Source organism: Struthio camelus, chromosome Z, assembly GCF_040807025.1.
Source record: "Struthio camelus isolate bStrCam1 chromosome Z, bStrCam1.hap1, whole genome shotgun sequence".
Taxonomy (NCBI): domain Eukaryota; kingdom Metazoa; phylum Chordata; class Aves; order Struthioniformes; family Struthionidae; genus Struthio; species Struthio camelus.
In genome coordinates, this window is record NC_090982.1 from 69,225,402 (window position 1) to 69,246,374 (window position 20,973).

At 39.6% G+C, this 20,973-nt stretch overlaps 1 protein-coding gene across 12 annotated transcripts in view; it reads left to right on the plus strand.

Annotated features, from left to right (window-relative positions):
* LOC104146904 (neutral amino acid transporter 9) overlaps positions 1-5,674 on the plus strand; it is a 52,425-nt gene extending 46,751 nt beyond the window's left edge. For 8 of the 12 annotated variants that reach the window (XM_068927271.1, XM_068927284.1, XM_068927282.1 and 5 more), the window contains 2 exons: positions 289-2,422; positions 3,519-5,674. In XM_068927271.1, coding sequence (XP_068783372.1) covers positions 289-454 — 166 coding nt within the window. In that variant the 3' untranslated portion in view covers positions 455-2,422; positions 3,519-5,674. The remainder of the gene's footprint in view (positions 1-288; positions 2,423-3,518) is intronic. The other 4 variants (XM_068927276.1, XM_068927275.1, XM_068927272.1 and 1 more) reach the window with 4 other exon arrangements.
* Positions 5,675-20,973: the final 15,299 nt, after the last annotated feature.

Below are 20,973 nucleotides of genomic sequence, written 5' to 3' on the forward strand. Positions count from 1 at the left end.
TCAAAGTCAAAGGTTAGGGAGTCAGTCCCCAGAAACATCTGGGAATGTGACTGAAACATCAGAGTGCAGCTACTAAGGGAGGCAGGGGAGAGGGAGTTAAATGGCAGTGAAGGAGGTAGAGGACAGCAAAGAACAGAAATCAGTGTTCAGTGACTGCATATAGTGATTGTTCAGTCACACTGTTGCTTTGAAGGAGAAAAAAAAAAAACAAGAAATAAGAGTTAACACAAAGCATTCTTTTTTTTTTCTTCTTCTTTTCCTTTTCCTTTTCCTCTTCTCCTTCCCCAGATACTCTGGAGCAACATGTGGTCTGGCCTTTGTATTTGTGTATCCATCCCTCATCTACGTGATCTCCCTGCATCGTGCTGGGCAGCTGACGTGGCCAGCATTGATCATTCACATCTTTATAATCCTCCTTGGACTGGCTAATCTGATTGCACAATTCCTATTGTGAAAACTCCCCTTCTCTCTCTGGCTGTCACAAGTGGTACTGTGACATTTGGCAACAGCCTTGAGCAACTCTATCACACATGAGAACTGAACAGTCCTCAACATGAACTGCCTGAGAAAAGCTGCACCTTTGGAACGAATTCAGAGCACATCTTTTAGGCATTTGAAAGGAAATGTGGTTTGCTCCTCTATAAACATGATTTTGTGAGAAGTGAAATATTTCAAATTTGAGTGGGGTAGTTCCACTATTTTGGTTGAGCATGCATCAAGGATTAATTAAGACCAAATATTTTAATTTCCTACTGCCCATGTCTCAGAACACTCAGCTTTCAGCCTTAGGCTGTAGAACTCCTCTGTCTTCTAAAAGAAGTGTTCTTACCTTTAATAACAAACATGCTGTCACAGTATTATTCAGCGACTGTTTGAAACGCTCTTTTTTGCAGTTCTTTTCCGTTTTTGTTGGAAAATGAAAAAATGGTTGTATATGTATTTTTTAGGTTAATTCCTAGTCATTTGAGTCAAAATGCACTCTTAATTTTGAATATGCTATTAAATTTTTGGCAATATTTTTCCTCTAGGATAAATTCCAACTAAGAGAAACAATAAACTGATGTCTCAGTGTTTTATTCAGAACTAATATGTACAGAAGTTATTTGTGAGCTTACAACGAAAAAAATCAGGAGGGTAAAAAAAAATTTAAACCAGACAGTAGCTCAATTAAAATTAGAATTCCAGACTTGACCTCACTTCAGCTCTGTTGACTGGGCTATTATGCGCTGTGAGGTTGTCTTGTCAGGAGTTGAGTGTGCTTTCGTGGGTGTATGCTGGATGCAATGTTCATCGTAGGCTTTCTTCCTCCTCCTCCTTAATCTAGTGATCAGTGATCTCTCACTGCACTCTTCAACTACGTTAGTCCAAACATTTTGGACCTGAAGAGAAAAGTAGCACAGGCAAAGCTACAACACTTGAAAAATTGTGGACTAAATGGAATAAGTTTTAGATAATTCTTAACAGAAGTTGAAGGAATCTGGAAAAGGCTTTGTTGTTTGTTTGTTTTTTAACTTGTTTACTAACTAAGAGTGTGTACATGTGTGTGTGCCCACAGACACTTTCCTTTGCCTGCCACCTGGGGTCTGAGTCTTATTCCAAAACGATCATTAAGTTGCCAGGTACTCACAGAATCTCATCTTTTAAGGTGAGAGGGAGAGCAAAAACTTCAGTACAGAGTTTCAGTCTATTAAAAACAAAATCAGCAAACGTAGAATGATTGCAAGAGGACTCTAAGCAACACCAAACTCCAACATGAGTAAAAGAAGAAAAAAAGTTGGAGTGATGCAATGTTTGCGAATTGGGAATTGAGTTGGGAAGGCAAATGAAATGTCAGGATAAGAATTTTTATTTCTATCTGAAAGACAGTGCAAACCATAACGTAGATAATTTACTCTGTTTCTGTGGGAAATTATTTGATTTTTTTGTAGTAATTTTGCGGACGTCTTTGAGTTAGGCTCCTCAAACTGTGTGGAGGATGCTGGCTTTCTTAAACGTCCTTTGATTTGTATGAAATACAAGAGCAAACGGATCTGAAGTAATATCTGCAGAATAGGATAATTATTTCGGATTCCCTTTTTGTCCTGTGGAACTTTTTTTTTAGATCAGAACTGGAAATATACCCACCATCTATTAGAGAGACATTTTTGCCCCCATCCTTGTTATTTTCCCTGTGTACTCTTATGTTCCACTGCTTGGTTTCCTTATTCTCTAAGGCATATCTGTCCACCCTTTTCACTCTCTCAGAATGAGTCTATCCTGCAGTGCCCAACCATTAGCACTGGCATACACGTCTGCTCTTTAGGGACTGGGTCTGACCTTTCCCAGAAAATTTGAGTTAACCTTCTTATTTGAATGTCTAGGTAGTCATCACTACACACAACGTGATGGTGGCATTCCCTCAACGTTCTCAATAGCATATTTCGTAAGTTACCCCCTCTATATTTTTTCTTTTCCAAAAACTTTCTCCTTTTTTGAGAAATCTGGACCATTCTACAGCGGTAATGTTGCTAAGCCTCAGCAGCTGTTTGATATAGAAGAGTAATTGAACACCGAACTAAAGGGAGAACAGTTGTAGGATTTCTAGCATCGTTGGTCTGACTTGCATGAACCTAAGCTGGAGTTTCATGTGCTTACTAATTACAGGTCCAATGCTTAATTTAGGTACAAACCCTTATTTATGCAGATACTTTAATTTGATGCCCTTGTATCTTCCTTCTGGATTTGATTCCATTTGATCCCTGCTATTGAAGTTGATAGTAAAATGCCTGTTGATTTCAGTGGAGTTAAATTTTGATAAGATCTAGTATTTCAACAGAAATTCCCAAACAAGAACGGACTTCATGCCGATATGTCTTAATTGTCTCTTTTCCAATTGTGCAACATACAATGATATTGAATTAATATTTAGAAGCACATTACGTTTTTTAAAAGCCCGTGTTAGGTCTGGGTTACAAAAATACGTTTTTTTTGGGTTTTTTTTGCTGCACCACTTACTTATACAGGCCTTTCTAACAGTTTTGGTTTTAATTATAAACTGATAAGTATTAAAGTGATAGCAAATATTTCATTACATTATCATCACCTGAAGTACGTATACTTATGTGAAAGTATTTTTTTTCATTTTACTACATGCAGTTGGGATATTCACAAATGCCAAAAGCAAATTAAGTGTGTGTGAGTAGAGCAAAGCTTTCGATACTTTCTTTTCTTTGACAACAATCATAACATCTTAAATTATAAAGTAATATTTTAAAATTTAATGGCAGCTTAAATGGCTTAAAAGTTAGACCAGAAGTAAATTGCAGTGTGTCCTTTCATGCTAGCATAAAATGTAGTTCTCCACAAACACACATACTTCATCCCACTTGCCCCTGCTACCTCCAGTGATGGCCTGCTAATTCAAGTTCCTTATATTCTCTGTTCCATCAAATCATCATGTAATTTATAGCAAAAAAAAAAAAAAATACATTGACCTAACAGTATATTGTGCAATGTCATTTATTCTTTTTTTTCCATAGAAGAAAAATAAATTCTCCTGGAAATACTATATTCTGTCTTTACATTTGAGTTTTGCTGAAGAAAGCTAAGAGGTGAAAGACTGTCGGCTTTTGAAGGTGCCATGCCTTGAGTAAGATACCACGTTTTCCTTCATAAGGTTACCAGGCTCTTTGTTTGGCAGCAACCCCACCTCACTGAGCTCTGAAAATCCAACCCTCCATATTATGTGGTAACTCTGCGATGCAAACTGAGTTTCATTGCGTGAGGCTCAAGCAGCTGTAATCATTTATGCTGATATCATCAGGTTAAAATCCAGATCTCAGGATACATAAGGAATTAACCCAGCATGACCTTTAGGAATTGCCACAGCGTCAATAGCCAGGGAAACTCCCAGGAAGCTCCAAGAGCAGTTACTGGCACACGTCTGTGCAAGAAGGTCTAGGTGATTACACGTGGCCTATGCACTTAGTTTAAGAGATTAGTTTTTCAGTGAGAGCCTTGTGTTGAGCAGAAATAGTTTTTCTGTCTAAGGGCATAGCTCACTGGGTTTCTATGTCAGCCTTCAGCCCCCATTGCAGTATCTCAGCTCTTAGCAAGGATATTAGAAGAAATTACCTTTTCCACGTCCAAGCTTGCAGTAACCTCATTGCCTTTCTGTAATGACCTAAAATCATGTGTTTCATTTTCTTAATACTGTAGTGGTCCAGATTCATCCTTTCATCTTCAAGCAGGCTTCAAAAATCTCTCCTTTGCTCATTAGTTCTGTTTCCTCTTGCTTTTGTCAGTCACTCAAAGATGCATCTGTTCCAACAAATTCATTTTTACTGCTTTACCTGGATTAATATGTGCCTGGGTGCCACTTAATGTATTTCATCCTGTAACTTAAATGAAGTGTGCAGCAGAAATGAGCATTCAGGGCTCAAACATCGGATCATTTAGGTGGGAGGTGGGGGTTAAGATAGGATGTTCTATGTAACAATTTTCTTTTTTCTTTAAATTCAGCCTTTCAAACTCCACCTACAAAAAGTACATCAAGATAATGGCAGTTCGTTGCAGTGCTGAAAGCTTTGTTGAATTGACAGTTTGCGTACCCAGCCTGCAGTTTGCTCCCTCTTCTGCCAGGTCTCTGCACAATGGCTGGCTTTTGATTATGTGATCATGTAACTTTTTCCACAGGGTGTCAACTTGAGAGTTTAAAGGTTGTGAGGATGGCTGGTTCTCTACCATTGCTCAGATTTGGCATCTCCTAACTTTGAGCGTTGGATTTTGGGCAAACGTTAATTAAAATTCAGGAATGTGCAGTCAGCTCAAAGGTCACTTAGAACTCCTTTGAGGCCTGTGTTGGTGAATGTCCATCTAACCTGGAATAATAGTGGAAAGTTAGGAGGCGGTTAATGGTGTAATTGGATGCTGGAGCTGCTACAGGAAGGAGGCTTCCCATAGTAATTTAGAGAGCCAAGTCTTTCCAATATGGTTTGCATTCAGAGAAGTCTCAAACAGTCCTGTTTACTGTACAGTCAGACTAATGCTGCAATGGCTACGTTTGTTTTGCGGTCAAATAGTAATACGGGAGGTGAGCGATATGTTAAACTCTGGAAAGCATATCTTTGCCTTTTGGGACAATTACACTAAACATCTATTGTGGTTATAATGGGTATGAAAGCACCTGAGGAAAAATAGTAATGGGGAGGATCTTATGCTTGGGTAATAGCTAAGAGATTTTATACCATATCAGGAAAGTAGTGTCCCTATTACCTTCAGTCAGAAGCAGAAATTCATTTCCATGGGATCGTTCTTGAAAAGTGGGGGCTGTCTTTCGTAATGAAAATGCTATTGTAGCAGAGCTCTAAATAACTTCCTAATATGAAGTAAAATATTAATGATGCTGCCAAACACCAACGTGTGTTTATTGTAGCTCATTGTACTGTGCTTGACTGGGGAGAGTACTGTAAGCTTTTCCCTTTGAGTTGGTATTCCATGAGGTTGGAGTCATGATCGGCGTATTTAATTTCTTCTGCAGTTGAGAACACTATTAAAATTTCCTTGGAAAGGAGCAGGACTCACTTCTGCCAGAGCCTTTCTACCCCAAGCTGCTACAGTTTCAGATGATGGAACCAGGGCTACGTAGCCACAGTTGCTCTGTGGTTTGTCCTTCTGAACACCAACTGATCTGAGGGGGTAAGGGAGGATCTTTTTCTTAACTTACCTAACTGTGGCTTTTCCCATATGTCTCACTCTGTAATCCTGAAGTAGATTAGAATCCAGATGAAAAACGTGGCTTTGTATAAAGCATTTTTCAGTTGCTTCTTACTATGTTTATACTGCAACTTGGCTAAAGCTAATTGAATTATTTCCAATTGCCTAAAGACCATTTGAAAACTGCTGTCCGTGTGTTTCTTTTCATCGTTGTTTGAATGGTCTTTTTTCAGTTCCGTGGACCTTGTTCACTTCTGACATTTCATTAAACTGTTAGAGGAAGTTGAGATTAGTTAGGTCATTTCAAATCAACACAGCAGAGCCATTCAGCTGCAATATGAGGGGAGGAGAAATGCCTACACGCTGAGTTCCAGCCCAGATACTAAATGCCACACAAAACAGAAACATTGTCCCCGCTGCCCAGCTGGCTTCATCTTTTAGAGCAAAGTAAGATTGCATTACAAAATTACCCCAAGGGATTCAAGTTACAGGCCAGTTTCGGGAGGAAAAGGGAGAGTGTTTTGCTTTGAAACTGTTTTTTGATTTATCTTTTTGGTAAATATCTATTTGTTTGCATACAGACTTGTAATAAGAGCCCCAGATTCAGGATACCAAGTTAGCATGAACAACCTCAGGGAGAGATCCTTTCACCTTCCAGCATGAGAGATCTAGGGGTTTGGGCTGGTGGAGGGTCACAGAGGCAGTAAAGCTGATTCCCTCTCCTTCTCTGTGTTGGCAGTGAGAGTTCTGGATTTGGGAAAGCTTAATTTCACACAGTACCTTTTCTCATACAGGAGCACAACATTCTTTACAAACTGAAGGCTGAGTCTCGCCTATCCTGTGGGCAGCCCTTTGGCTTAAGAGGGAAAATTTACATGACTAAAGTCCTCCTCTGTTACGGAAATACAGCTGCTATTTAGGGTGGCAGCCAGATAGACCACAATGGACTAAAGATCAAATCTTACTTCTGTGAAAGTTACTAGGAGAAGTTTACACTTGCCCAGGAAGCTGCTGTTGTCTTCCTGAAACTGGGTTTTTTGAACACTTGACATCATTTCGTGGTGGGTTTTTTTTTTTTTAAATAGTGCCATCAATTCCCTAACTTTTTTTTATTAATAGCGGTTCAGGTTCAAATGTTATCTTGTCCCTCCTCCTGGCATGTCTTACATGAAAGCAGTGTGAAATGGAGGAGTAACCTCTGATAGCCAAACGCCAGCTAGCTGTGATTTGCTGTTTGAATAATTAGCTGTGCTATCAAAGGGTAGCAAAATTTGTTCTTCTTAATTCTGTTTCCCCCCACCCCTTTTTTTAATTAGCAAGTCTAAGCTGAAACAATGCTGATCTATGGCAACAGTGAGTTGCAGTTGCATAGACTGCTCCTACTCCAACAGAAGAGAATAATTTTAAAGGAAGATAGATAAAGACAGTCTTTGCACTCTGAGTGCACTTGTTTATACCACAGAAAGCACTTCTGCAGGCAGCCAACTCCCCCTTTGTATTGATTGCGAGAATGGTGGGCTAGATCTCTTCTGAAAATAAACTGTTACCTAGCAGTTTGCAAGATGTATAGTTTTTCATTCCCTTCGTGTATGCTTTCACAGATAACTCAGGTGCCCCGATGAGCCCCTTTCAGACAGGTTTGTTCACCTGATTTGCAGCTTGGTGTATTAAATTACCTTTTAGTGGCATCAAAGGAGTACAGATGTGACCACAGGTTCCCACACCTTCCCTAGGAGCTTACGAGAGTGTCCTAGTTCTTTCCGCACTGAAATCTGCCCTCAATCCCTGTCCACGCTGGAATGTCAGTGGTTACCTCCTAGGTCAAACTGCAGCTAAACTGCAGCTGTTGGGTAAACTTGTTAAAAACCTGGCTTCTATGTTTTTTTGTGAAGGCACTGCTTAGTTTTCTTTAGCACATGACTGAGTCTTTTACCTTCATCCCATGTGTTTATACAGAGAAAATCAGGCCGTTGCATGGCAGAATGTTTTAACGTTGCTTATGCTTCACAGTGCAACCTGACTAAAGAAAGTCTCTGAAAAATGAATCTAATAAAGTTATCTTCTGTGCTGAATCCAGTAAGCAAAGCGTCTGGAAAAAATTCACTAAAAAGTAGGATCCATAAGAAAGACAACTACAAAGGAGAAGCTTTAAAAGTCATCAGAATGCACATAAACAAAATTTTCTGGCAAAGGCAGTCTAAACCTCTAGCTTACTTGGGCCCACTGCCATCCATAAGAATCTTTCCCTTTGCTTTCAATGGGCAGTGGTTCAGGCTGTGGAGAAACTGGTCTTGAAAAGATTTTGGCAGTTACGAAAATATTCTAGCAGAAACAGCTGGAGTCAGCTTTCCAAGCAAGAAGCTAGATATACTTCATCAGCTTTTATTCAGGTGCAATGGGGCCTGTATCACAGTTAACATTATGTTGTAGAGTGTAATATAACAGGTTTACCTTTTAAAAATCACCTAACTGAAAAGGAAAGCACCAAAGCAAAACACAGAGTATAAGCGGGAAGCGCTATCTGAATTTTTTGTGCTTTTCTAGTGCAGCGATAACTCATATGGGAAGAACCTTAATATTTTTAAAGATACTCTTGCTGGCTATTTTATGCCAGGGTATGTTTTGCTCTTTGACTCTGGACAGAAATGCATAAGCATCCTGGGATTTGTGCTTAGGTACATCGTTGTTCCCTTACTGCTTGTTCTTTGCATGCTAATTATTCATCAGTGTTTGTCTGTGGTGTATTTTGTAGCGTTTTAAACACATGGAAAGTATGCACCAAGCTGAACAGGCTAAATTTGATGAATCATCTGTTGTGTGTGTCTCATGTATTTCTGGGGAAGAAAAAAAAAAACACTCAGAGCGCTCTTTCCTCTTCAAATACACTTGTAAGGAATGATCCCAGAGCTGCAAAAGATCCTCCCTTTCCGAAGTGCTGTGTGAATTTCCATGCAGTTCACTACCTTCACTACTGACTAGAGCCACAAACCTCAAGCCAGCAGACAGTTGGAGAGGAGCTGTGAACTTTCCTGACCACATTTATTTTAAAGTGTTAGGCTGAAGTATATATAGAGTCGCAGAAGACCCAAAACTCAGCTTTCTAGCATATGCTTCTCAATCAGCACCACAGCTTGTCCATTATACTACACTGCCTTTTAGAGCAGCTAATCCAGTTTTGCTTAATCTAGCTATAAACTATCCCTGATCCACCACTCCTGATCACAGTTTTTCTGTAACGGATGAATGAATGGTTGTATAGCCATTTAGGTACGTCTGTGTCAAGCTCTACTCCGGTGACGGGGCTACAGAGGGGCTACTGACTGTGCAACTTAAGGAGAAAGACTCTCTTTTGGGATCTGGAGGCCTAAGCATCTAAATTTTTCTGATGACATAATTTAATAATTTAGAGAGGGCCCAGCTGGGTGTGCCTTACACACCAATAATGTGCATCTATATTCTATTGCATGAATCCATGAAGTGTGCATTACACCTTTTCATCATGCTGGCCTATAATCAGTTGCATCGAGCTTCCACCTTAATATCCAATGCACCAAGAGGAGGAGCAGGTAGCAACTGTCAACTTCACAGACTAGCTCTCCATAAAACCTCATGCTTTTAGCTCTGAGGGTTTTGGTTTAATGTTATGTCTTAGCCACAATGGCACGAGTGACTTCGAGAGTCATGTTTCTCGCTGGCAGTAAAGGAAGAAGCAAGAAGCAGATCTGCTGGTATAGTACAGGTACACACAGATGCAGCTGCTCGAGGCTGTATGCATTTTCCAGCTGCACACGTACACACACACAAAGTGGTGCCCTCCAACTGAAAAGCTACATCATCACTGCTAAACTTGGTATAGCTCTGTGGATTGCTTTGCTGTTCTTACTCCAGGAACTTCTAAAGGGAATAAAAAGTGTTAGATGTCTTACTGAGGCACGCCAAAGCGGTAGAAGAAATAATAGGAAATGAATAGGAAAATGGCCTGTAATGACAAAAGCTTCCTCCGGACATGGGGAGTTCCACCCAAAAACCTGAAGATGCACTGAGACAGAGAAAAGCACTGTGTGATAGTTTCTTTCTTCTTACCCCTCTCGAGAGTATTAGTAATTAGTATACCTCTGAGCTTCACTAAGCTCTTGTTTCAGCCAGATACTCAAAAGCAATCAGCCAGGTATCCCAAAGCAATACATACACCAGTTTAGCCAAATTAGCACTATAAAGCTGTAAGTGAATGAGCTCAGCACAGCAGAGCTGAATGTCTTCAGAAACTGTGCAAATGGGGCAGTCAGAGGTGCAAATCTTCAAACTAAGAGTGTGCATGTGTAGCTGATGCAAAAGCTTATGCAGTCTCTATTAAGGTCTGGTTTTAGACTGTAAAACATGAGACAAATGGAGTACATTATTGATAAAAGCTGTAGGCTATATGATATGAAAAATCATTCTCCTTAACATCTTATTTCTTATTTTTAAAGATTTGGGTCCTCAACAATATATATTTTTGTTTGCTAATATTAAATAAATCTCTCTTGGAAGAGAGAGATTCTGTTGCCTGGGCCCAACTCATAGCTCTAAGGGCAACATAGCATTAAATAAAGTGAAACAATTTGAACTTGGTAGAGTTTTCTGCTGTGAAACAACTACTTTTATAGTAAAGGCATTTAAGAGTGTTCCTTTTTTGCCTTCAAGAGTTTTGGAGTAGTCCTCCTTTTGCAGTTTTAAGATGACAAAATAGTTCCAGTAATTCCCGATCTCCCTGCCAGTTTATTATTAGTGCAGTTGGCTACAAACCAGCTGACTGATGTCAGTCTCGTAATAAAGAGTGACAAAGCTAGACAAGGGTCCCATGAGAAACTGAAAGAGGAGGATCAAACACAATTGTAAATCTGTATAAGAGACTACAAATTCTCTGGCAAAAGTTTCACAGTTTTTTATAGCACTACTTATTCAACAGGTTTTCTTTCTTTCCCTTTTTCTGGGTGCGTGCGTGTTGCATCGTTCTTTTTTTTTTTTTTTTGGTTTTTGGTTTTAATATGTCATGTAATAGAGTACATAGAGTACATGAATATTCTTATTTAATATGAGCACATAACACTTTATTAAATATGACTCATGAATATATCTCACAAGGTAAAACATTCACCTAATTATTTGCTGTGCAGTCTTAGGTTTGCATCTTGTTATATACATGAATTGTAATTTTGAAAAAAGCCATATTTTCCAATGCTGCAATGGCAACTTTTCCAGCTATTGTATGCAAGGAATGTGGCTACCCACACCCAGAGATCTGCAGACATCAATAAAGCTTATGGATTTTGTCAGCTGCAGGACCAGAAGCTAAGCATTAGTATGAGAGCCACCCATGTCCTTTCCTCATCTCTTCAGTAGCTCTGTTCTCAGCTCAGCCTCATCTGATTTTGCAACTCAACATTTTTAAGAGTCATGTTGTAGAATGTTCTTTGCAAAAATGGAGAATTGCAAGATGTCTATCTGGATTACTTCAGACAGGAGTGAAACAGATTATGAACTGGTTTTCCTGGACTTCTAAGCACTGGGTTAAAAAAGCACTAGGTTAAAAACAATATTGAATTTAGGTTGCTGTCTATTACAATTTCTAATATTTAGCGCTCTGCCTTTCAGGCTAGGTTCTTGGAGGAAGGCTTCTACGCCCAAGAGTAAGATTTTTTGAAGCCATGAGTGCTAAAAAACTAATTGTGATCTGATAAGTAGGAAATGCAGTAGGGAGTTATTCACCTTAGTCTCAGCTAGAGGGACATGACATGTCACTCTTCTCCTTATAGCCAGGAAAAGCTGTTGCATTAGCCATATTTATGTCTAAAATCCTTTCAGCAACCAAGCTGTACTTAGTCTGAGCTCTCTCTGGGATGCAGTGGAACATAATCTGCAAATCACAAAAGACATCTGGACATTCAAAAAGTGTTTGAAGAAAATTTGAGTCTCATCTCATTTTCCATTGCCTGAACTGTATCTTTACTGTCATCTGTGCTGCTCTGCTGGTGATAAAAAGTTTCCAACCTTCAGGCTATATGAATATGTAAAGCATTCCAGCAAATTCAAATACCATCTTGCCTCAGTGCAAATCTACAAAGGTGGTTTTCCAGCACGCATGAGGCAACACCTAACCTATGAAAAATTCATTCTATTTCAGCAGACAAGTAATGTGCTCTGGGAAAAATTCAAACTTGATTCCTTAAAACTGATATTCAACTAGACTGCCTTTAGGATACAGTTTTTTATTTCCAGATTTCCACATGGTGTGAAACAGAGTCACATTTACCGAGGGCAAAAGTTTTACTAGGAAGGCACATAGAGTCTCATGATGTCTTTTGTTCAAGGAAACCACCAGAACCGTGATAGGAAGGAAAAAAAGGAAAAGAGGAGGCATTTGCTATTCATTTTTCATATTTGTGATGGCATCTAATAATTAGAGAGGGGACCAAATTTTGGACTAGAATCTGGTTCCCTGCTTTGTGCACTTGCAAAAGATTTGGATATGGTTGTTTCTGTTCAAGCTCATTGCTGCTACTTCTATATTTCTGTGGTCCATTTACAAGCTGTAGTGAACTTCCCATAGACAGATCAAGAATTCCCAAAAGCCAGAGTGCCTCTTTCAACAGTAAAATTCCGGATAGAAAGAAGAGAGAATCCGAGAGAAGTTGCCATGGAGGGTTACTCCAGGGCTTGTGTAGTAAGCAGGTTACTTTGTTCCTGGAATCTATGAAACCCTTCAGGTCTGTATTGGTAAGGCCAATACTTCTAATTCTCTCCACCCCACCACTCCCCATGCTTTCCCATGGCTTTAAGAGCTTGTCAAACACAGTGCAAGGAGAATCCATAGGAAAGGTCACATAGCATTAAGACATAATATCTTTTCATTAGGTACTTAGAAAACATGTATAGAGTAATTCTCCCTTCTGGCTTTCTGTTCTCTTTCCTTAACTTAGAGTACAGGTTCCCACAGCAATGCTAAATGTGACTTTAATCCAAGCGAAAATTATCATCATAGTCAACTGGAACTGGGTACAGAAACGCAAAAGGTAATTCTACACCTTTAAATGTGATCATCAGGTCAGACATGAGTTAGGCTATGCCGTTTGTAAGGGGATACTGTTGACTGCAAGGAATTTGGACGTTTGTTTTGCATCTGTTTGTAACTACAGAAGCTCCAGCAGCACAGTGGTCACCTAACTCTGAATTGGGGCGCTGGTTCAATACTGACTCAGAGGGAAGTGTGCCAGCAGCACCAAAGAATGTGCATTATATATAACACAGCAGGAAATTTGGACAGTAACTTGCTATAACACTATTTTGGAAATGCATGAGTCACTGTGTTTCTGGAATCCGTGGCCTTTTTCAGTATGTTTTTGTTCTAGATACCCTGTCATGTCCTTTGAGAAAGCCTGAAGCACTGATGCCAAGTTAGTTTATCTAGGATCTTCGTGTTGGAATATTTTAATCCATATGTGTCATCTTTCCTCCTGTTTTCAAAAAAAAAAAAAAAACATGCAGTCCACAGTTTTCTTCCATTGTGAAATGTTATTTAAAACGCTGTTGTAATTGATACTAGTCTTTTTTAGAGCAATCCACTGAGCCTTTCACTTCAGTTGTTGCACTCATTGGCTTCTCTGATGCTTTCAGATGACGCTCCTCCATTTCTCCTTCTCTACCACCACATATACAGTATTCCTTCACTGTTGTGTTTCAAAATGTTTCTTACAAGAGCCGAACACTTAAAACACTGATAAAACCACATATGTGCTCTTCATTTACTAAGCATGCCAGGGGATGCCTCTGCATTTCCTTTGCTTCCTTTCTCCTCTGCTCCCACTGACAGTTCTTTCACTGTTTCCGGAGCTGTACCTCCATCTTCGCAGGCTTAGAATCCATATACAACTTTGAACTGCACTGATGGCAGAAGAGCCCGCCCTCTAACACGTCATGATTTGACTAGAACCCGTTGGCTTTTTTTTTTTTTTTTTTACTGCTCACATTAAAATCTAGTGCTGAATTGACTTAAAATGAAAATAGTTGTATTTAATTAGATGAATACATATGTGTGTGCGCACACACGCACACAGACACCCACATCTATATTTTTTATGAGACATTCAAATATAGGTACGTTCCAAAAGATCAAAGTGCAAGAATAATGAACAACATGGTTCTGCCAGAAGCAGGCTACAAGAGTGAGAAGCTTCCCGTCTTGCGAACAATTACATGTGTCAGATTGAGCATCTGAGCAAGCAAGTCTTAGCAAAGATGAGTAGAATTATGGAAATGCAGTTAGGAGGAATCAGGGATAAAGAGTTAGAGCGCTGTCGTGGCATCCATCATGAGTCAGATTCAAAAGGAAGTCCTAGGTGCCTAACAGGCTTTTTAGATATTGGCACATAGATAGTGGCACTTTAGGCATATTGATAATATCTCTGTGATCAGCTGTGACCTAACCCTGCAGTCACCCCTGGAGTCACAAGGGTGCTCAGAGCCTACCTCACAGGTGAGAACAAGGGAGATGCAAACACAGGAGTTCTGCAGTCTTTGTCACCTGTTGATCCTGTTCTAGTAGGAATAGCCAGAGCATGCCTAACCCTCCCTTAAAACACAGCCAGGAAGCAGATGGGTTACGTCCTGCCCACGTCCGGTAATAAAAACACTCAGCTGGGAGATGGGAGATTTGGGAAGCTGAATTCCCCCTTCTTTTCCATAACAGATGTGGAACAGATTTACAGCAACAACTACAATCTCTCGGAAGCGTTTCCTAATCACCAGCCTTATAGAACCACTTCTCTCAGTTGTCCTTAAACGTGATAAAGCCAATGGGGTTCTTTACTATATAGAGATGGTCTCTAAGTTTTTAAAGAGATATTATTATTATTAGAAAGTTAGTTTTTGTTTGTGTGTTTGTTTGTTTGTTCTAATAAAAGAATGGTACAAAGGGCTTGTTTGAAAACAATCAAGCCATACCATGGACATCCCTAGCAGACGCAATATTATAGTTGCACTGCATTGTGCACAGATCACTTTTTAACAGGGTCTGACATGTTATATGGACCTGCATTTATCTGCCTACGCCATATCCCATCCCGCTTCTGCTCATAACTTTCCTTTGAGCTACACCATTCTAGAAGTAGAGTAACACAGCGGTGAAACTGGCCAGTCAACATTTTTTTGTTATTTATACTGATAGACTGTTATCAGCCTTTTTTAAGATTGCAGACAGCTGGGTACCTCTGCCAATATGTTAATTTATCCCATAACTTGTGTTCTTAAGCAAAACAAAGATCAAGTTCATAACAAATGACTGCAGCACATACCTGCTGCCAACTGCTGAGTCTGGGATGGGATACTCCCTGGTTACCTATTTTTAACAACTTTATGGCCTTTTTATGCCTTTGAATTGCTTTAGTCATACGAAGTACATACACAGTGAACTAGATTTTGCCCTACTGATTTGTGCAACAATTCTGTGATTAGGCTGCTGTGCTTTCATACTTGTTTTCAGAAAACCAATACAGCACAAGGCAGCTATGACACTGGCTGGTATATTATACTAGCATGGGTCTGCATCATTTATGTTTTTTAAGAACCTGTTTGTAGGAGGAATCATCTCAGCTGTTTATTGCTGATGTTGATGCAGTGGTAACTTAGAGGTAAGTAATTTGGGTTTTTCATCTGAAATCTAGCAATTGTGTTTATCCTAGGTATGGCTGAACCAAAACTCCTAAGCCCTATAACATATTATTATTTATGAATGTATTGCATTAGAGAATGGAACAAACTAAATCTTTGCCATGAATCTATACCCAGGACAATGGCCATGCCATTTCTGTGACATTTATCTTCATAACATCCCCCTGCAGTATAGCACTGCTGTCTTCCCACCTGACAGAAGGGAACAGAGGCACGCAACGTATCTTAGCTTGTGGCTTGCATTTCCATTCAACCCCAAACTACTTGAAACTCCGCACCACCTGTTTGTTGACGCACACTGAGACAAGCCAGTATGTGCACCAGGAAGAGAAGCTCAAGAACAGTGCAGTGCCTTTGTGCTTGAAAATGAACCCCTCCCTCCCAGACACCAGTGTCTCAGCCCTCTGGCATTGCATGTTCAAGACTCGTGCCTACAGGGCCAAAAAAGTCTAGACCTAGCCAGAGAGACCTAAGCAATTCAACTCAGACTCCCTAGAAATCTGTGGGAGAGTAAATCTTATATTAATACCTTCACAACTACATTCACCCTCCTCATTTCTGGCTAATAAAAAGTACAGCAAAGATTAGTATTACAATGTTAACCACTAGTCTTGAATTGGGAGGGTCATAATCTGGGGGCTTCCTCCTATGTTTTCTTCTTTCCCTTTTTCACAACATCTATACATATGAATTTCTTTTCCCCCAGTATGCTTCTGTTCCCTTCTGGATACTTTCAAAGGCTGAAAAGTTAAAATAACATAGAGCGGTTTTAGTGCAGTGCACCACACATTGTTTCTATCATGTGAGAATTGCTTAACTGTAGTACGCTTCAGCAGCACAATTTATTACAAACCTTGGAAGTCATTTCAGGAGCCCAAGGACCTCGTGGACCTTGGACCAAATTTCTGCACACTCCTCAGATGCGCAGTCACTAGGCAGATGTCTGGAAACGTGTTCTTGCACATTTATCTGCTAATGCAAATGTCCCCGTGCAAGCATTAACACTCAAGAGCATTATGTGGATTTGAAACAATCCCTGGAAGAGTTGGGTCCCATAAAAATTATTCTGACAGACATAATCCTTTTCCTCTTCCTTGCCAAGTGCTTGCCGGAGCCAGAGCACATCAAGAGACACTCCTGCCTGCTTCCACGGCTTCTGGTGCTCCAGACACTACAACATCCCTGCCCAGTGCTGATCTCACTCTTATTTTCTTTGTTGTTATTCTAGTTGGGAAAGAAGCAGCAATGTTGAAGGGAAAGATAAAACAAGAGATAAGTGGATATTCTTCTGCTTTCATCTGCATAGATGACTCATATGGGACAGGTTTATTCTTCATCTCTCTCGGGATTTAATGCCTCAAGGAGAAGAGCAGCAAAATTAAAACGCTTTTTGCTGCTGTGGAAAATAATATTTTCTTTCTTTCACCCTGCTCTGTGAGGTCTTTGAGGCAATGGCTGTGAATGTGTACAGCACATAGCACGATTGGCACCAATTTTTCCGGGGCCTCTCGGTATTAGTGCAATAGAAGTAAATACCAAGCGGTCAGGGCTTAATTATAATCTGGACATTCTGTGCTCTGGCAATAGATTACAGGAGCCATTGACTTGTACCTTAAGGCACTGAATCTGCTGTTGGCACAAGGATGAATTCATGTAAGGGGACAAGACAGCAAAGTGAAATCCCACGTTTCCTGCTCTGCGTGTAAGGCACAAACCTTAAGAGGAAGTGATTTCAGTAACTGAACTCTGCCTGTTGGAACAGCTGCAGCTGTGGATTTTTTTGCTGAACTCTGATGACTATTTCAAGGAGTTAAGTACTATTTTACGGAAGATGGAAAGGCAAAAGCTTTCATTAGATAATGATTGTATTAAGACCCAAATTCTCACACCGTTCTTTGAAGAGGAACACTAAATAATGAATTTTGCAGTTATCTACTGATTTATTCTCCTCCACCCTCAATTTTGCTTTAATAGGAACTGATTCTGATTATGCTCTGTGAAGAATAATTCTCAGATGCAAGAAAAAAATGCGCTGTACAATCCATACTGAGGTGGGTTTCTTTTTGCCTTACTTAATTCTGCCAGCTTGAGGTTTTTGGTGACATCTTTCCTATTGTTATTTCACTTTCAAAGCCCCCTTGTAATTTATTTTTGTAGTCACAACTATTTCTGTGCGAGACTATTGTAACTGCATTATATTGGTGCAAGGAGATGTGTCCAAGGGTGAATTTTATCCAATATATTTATACTGTCTTCGGAAAACAACATCAAAATGTTACGAGCTAGTGAATAAATTACTTTGGTTCTATGGCACTGTAAAAAAATACCGTGAATTTGTGGAGCTCAAACAAAAGCAGCATTGACAACTCTAACGGTATAATACCATTACTAAAAACGTTGCAAAAGGCCCCCTACAGAAATATTTCCATAGGCATTCTGGCTGTACTTTGTCTTAGCTTTGGAGTGTAGTTTTGGATCAATATGACTGATGAGTATTGCAGTAATGCCTGGAGGCCCAGTTCATTGTGTTAGGTAACGTACATAGTAAGAGACTGTTGCTCTTCTGGAGACTTTTTATCCTAAGCAAGCAGGGCATGTAGAACTGAAGGGAAAGCAGTCGGGAAGTTTACCTGCCTATCAGGAGCTCAGGAATTGGGTCAGGAAAACAATCAGGTCTACTCCTTCAGGAATGAAGGAGCTGAGGATCAGTGGTGACAATGTCAAGTCACTGGCCTGAGAGCAGGAGCCCTTTGGTGAACAGAGAACGCAGTTCATCAGATATTTAGGGGTCAAGTACCAAAACTATTATCATCTGTATTTAAAGGGAAAAGAAAGAAGGGAGAGAATACAGGAAACTCTTCTTGCTTTTTTCAATAGAAATATAAATGTTCTTTATTGAACATATATATATGTTCTATATATATATACACAAACACACACACACACACACACACACACACACACATATATATATATATATATATATAAAGTGTTCTTTATTGCTCACTGCTCCGTGATAAAAAAACAAACATGAGACATATGAGCAAAAAAAAAAGAAAAAAACTAAATAAACAGGCCAAACGAAAGAAGAGATGTGAGGTTAAGATACTTTGGAAGAATCTAAATTCTGCTTTCTAAAACATTTTGTGAAAAGCATGACAACTAACCTCAGAGGACCAGGTCCAAAACTACCGGTAGGACCATGCATCATTTCATGAGGGGCAAATCCTATGCCCCTGACAAATGATACAACGGAAATTCAGGAGTGCCATCTTTGCAGACTTTCTTTCTTGGTCCTCTTCTGTAGGTCTTACTGCATGTGTGGGGTTTTGCAGGTAAGTTCTAATTAACGACACAAAGTGTCAGAATAGGAGTCTGGCTGAACTTTATAAACAAGTCTCAGCTAATTCATTTCCACTAAATACTAGTAGTGTATTTTGCCATGTAACACTATGACTGTTGACTAGCTTTGACCATACTAAGACTGGTGTTCTGATTCAGATCAAGTCCATTCAGCCTAATATCCTGCATCAGTGACTTGCAGCAGATGTTTAGGGGCACAGTTCAAGAAACAGCCCACCATGTTTAACAGTGGACCTGTCCTCTATTAACCTAGCTAATCCCTTTTTGCCTCCTTTATAATTTTGTGCCCGACAGCAACCTGAGGTAATGAATTCCACAATATTCTCATGGAAAAAAGGAGAGCTGCTGTCTGATGCCTAATTTCGGTTCTCCTCAGTTCTTACCTGATAAGAAATAGTGAACCTGTGTTTTATATTTCTTCTCCACACATTTCATGATTTTATAGATCCGTATTTTATAAAGCCTTTTCCTCTCTTATCATTTCTTTTCCATGTTGAAGAATCCTATTTACTTTTCTGTTGTATTGAAGCTAATGCACAGAAACGCTAATAATCCTTTTCGCCTTCCTTTGCACTTTCTCTACTTCTGTATCCATTTTGATGTAGGATTACCAGTATCCAGGAATGTGTCTTACTGATATTTTATGGATTGCTCTCAAATTCTTTCCTAATGCTTGCCAGCATTCTGTGTGGCACCGTGATCTCTCCATTGAGCACTGAGGTGTGGCTTCCAAGAACTATCAGTGATGACACTGCAGTCTCTTTGCTGAGTGATAACAGCTCATTTAGACCTATTGACACTGACCCCAGATCAAGCTACAGAGAAATAAGCCTAGGAAAATCCCATCATGTACTGAAGTCACTGATCTATATGAATGTTAATTGCAGTTATTTGCAGAATGTGAATTGAGTCCTGTTTGGCCAGTAGTAATTAATTAGCATTCAAGTACCACTACAGGCTGCAGGATAACCTTCCTGGGCGTTCAGTCATAGTATACACAAAACTATGAAGGAAGATAGGTAAAACACTGGAAAATCATAATTTCTGCAAAAAAAACGAGAAAAAAACCCAAATGATCAGGGCTTTAACTTGGTCTTCATGTTCTCTGTTGCTCACTGCTCTCAATAATAATAAAAAAAAGATAAATGGGAAAAAGAAAGAAAACTAAATAACCATACCAAAACAAGAAGAGGTGAGAGGTTAAGATATTTGGGGGTGTCTAAATTCTAGAGAGTAATATTAAACTATTAAAAATCTACATTTAATTAAAGGATAACATATCACTTAGGAGCCTCATCTATTGCCTTCATTTCACTCAGGTCCCAGCTCAAAAATGTTCTTTAGCAAAGACCTTGCTAAGCATATATATGAGTTGATCTGACTTGACAGCAGTGGGTCATGAAGGTGGTTAAGAATGGTGGACATCTAAGTGACTTGCTGGGAGGAACAGGTATGAAGCAGAGCCTGGACAGGAAAAATGTCTCTTTTTTTTTTTTTTCCCCAGCAAATGGACATTTATTTACCATCAATCCTGCTAGTGCCAGTGAGTCAGAAGATTCTACATAATTCTTATAGTACTAGGAAAAAAAATGAAATTCAGAAGCTCTGATATTTATGCTGCATATTAAAAAAAATCTTCAACTTGCACTGAACAAGATTTCCATTTCTGTTTTAATTGATGTTTATAGTCAAGTAATCTCCATTCCCTCTGAAATTTACTTCTGCAGATGACTAGTCTGATCAAGCACTGCCAGTTTGCCATTTCTGCTACCCTGGGCATTGTTGCTGCCACAGATATTTTATTTTTTAGTAAATGTACAAAAGCATGTTTCCGGTTTTTAAGTTTTATGCCTTTCTGTGAGAAAAAAATCAATAGCATAGCTGAAGATGCAGTGCCTGTACTAGGACAACACTGGGGTAATATAGGCTTTTGCTAATCGGAGTAGTAATTCAGTCTGTGTGTGCTTGCATTGCTGTGCTTGCATAGTCATACTTGTCCGTACACGAAGGCCCAGAAATAACTTCTGAATGCCTAGAATATTGCAGAGCTAACCTGCTCCCATTTGTGCTCTGAGGGGGGTTTCCCAGGCATAGCATGCCTAGTGGTGGGAATAAGGTTGCAACAGTGAGGAACATATCCCTTGTGCAATGGACAGTTTGGAGGGGAACTGTATGACTGATTTCTTTCCTGAGCTCTGTCAGAAGGTTGCA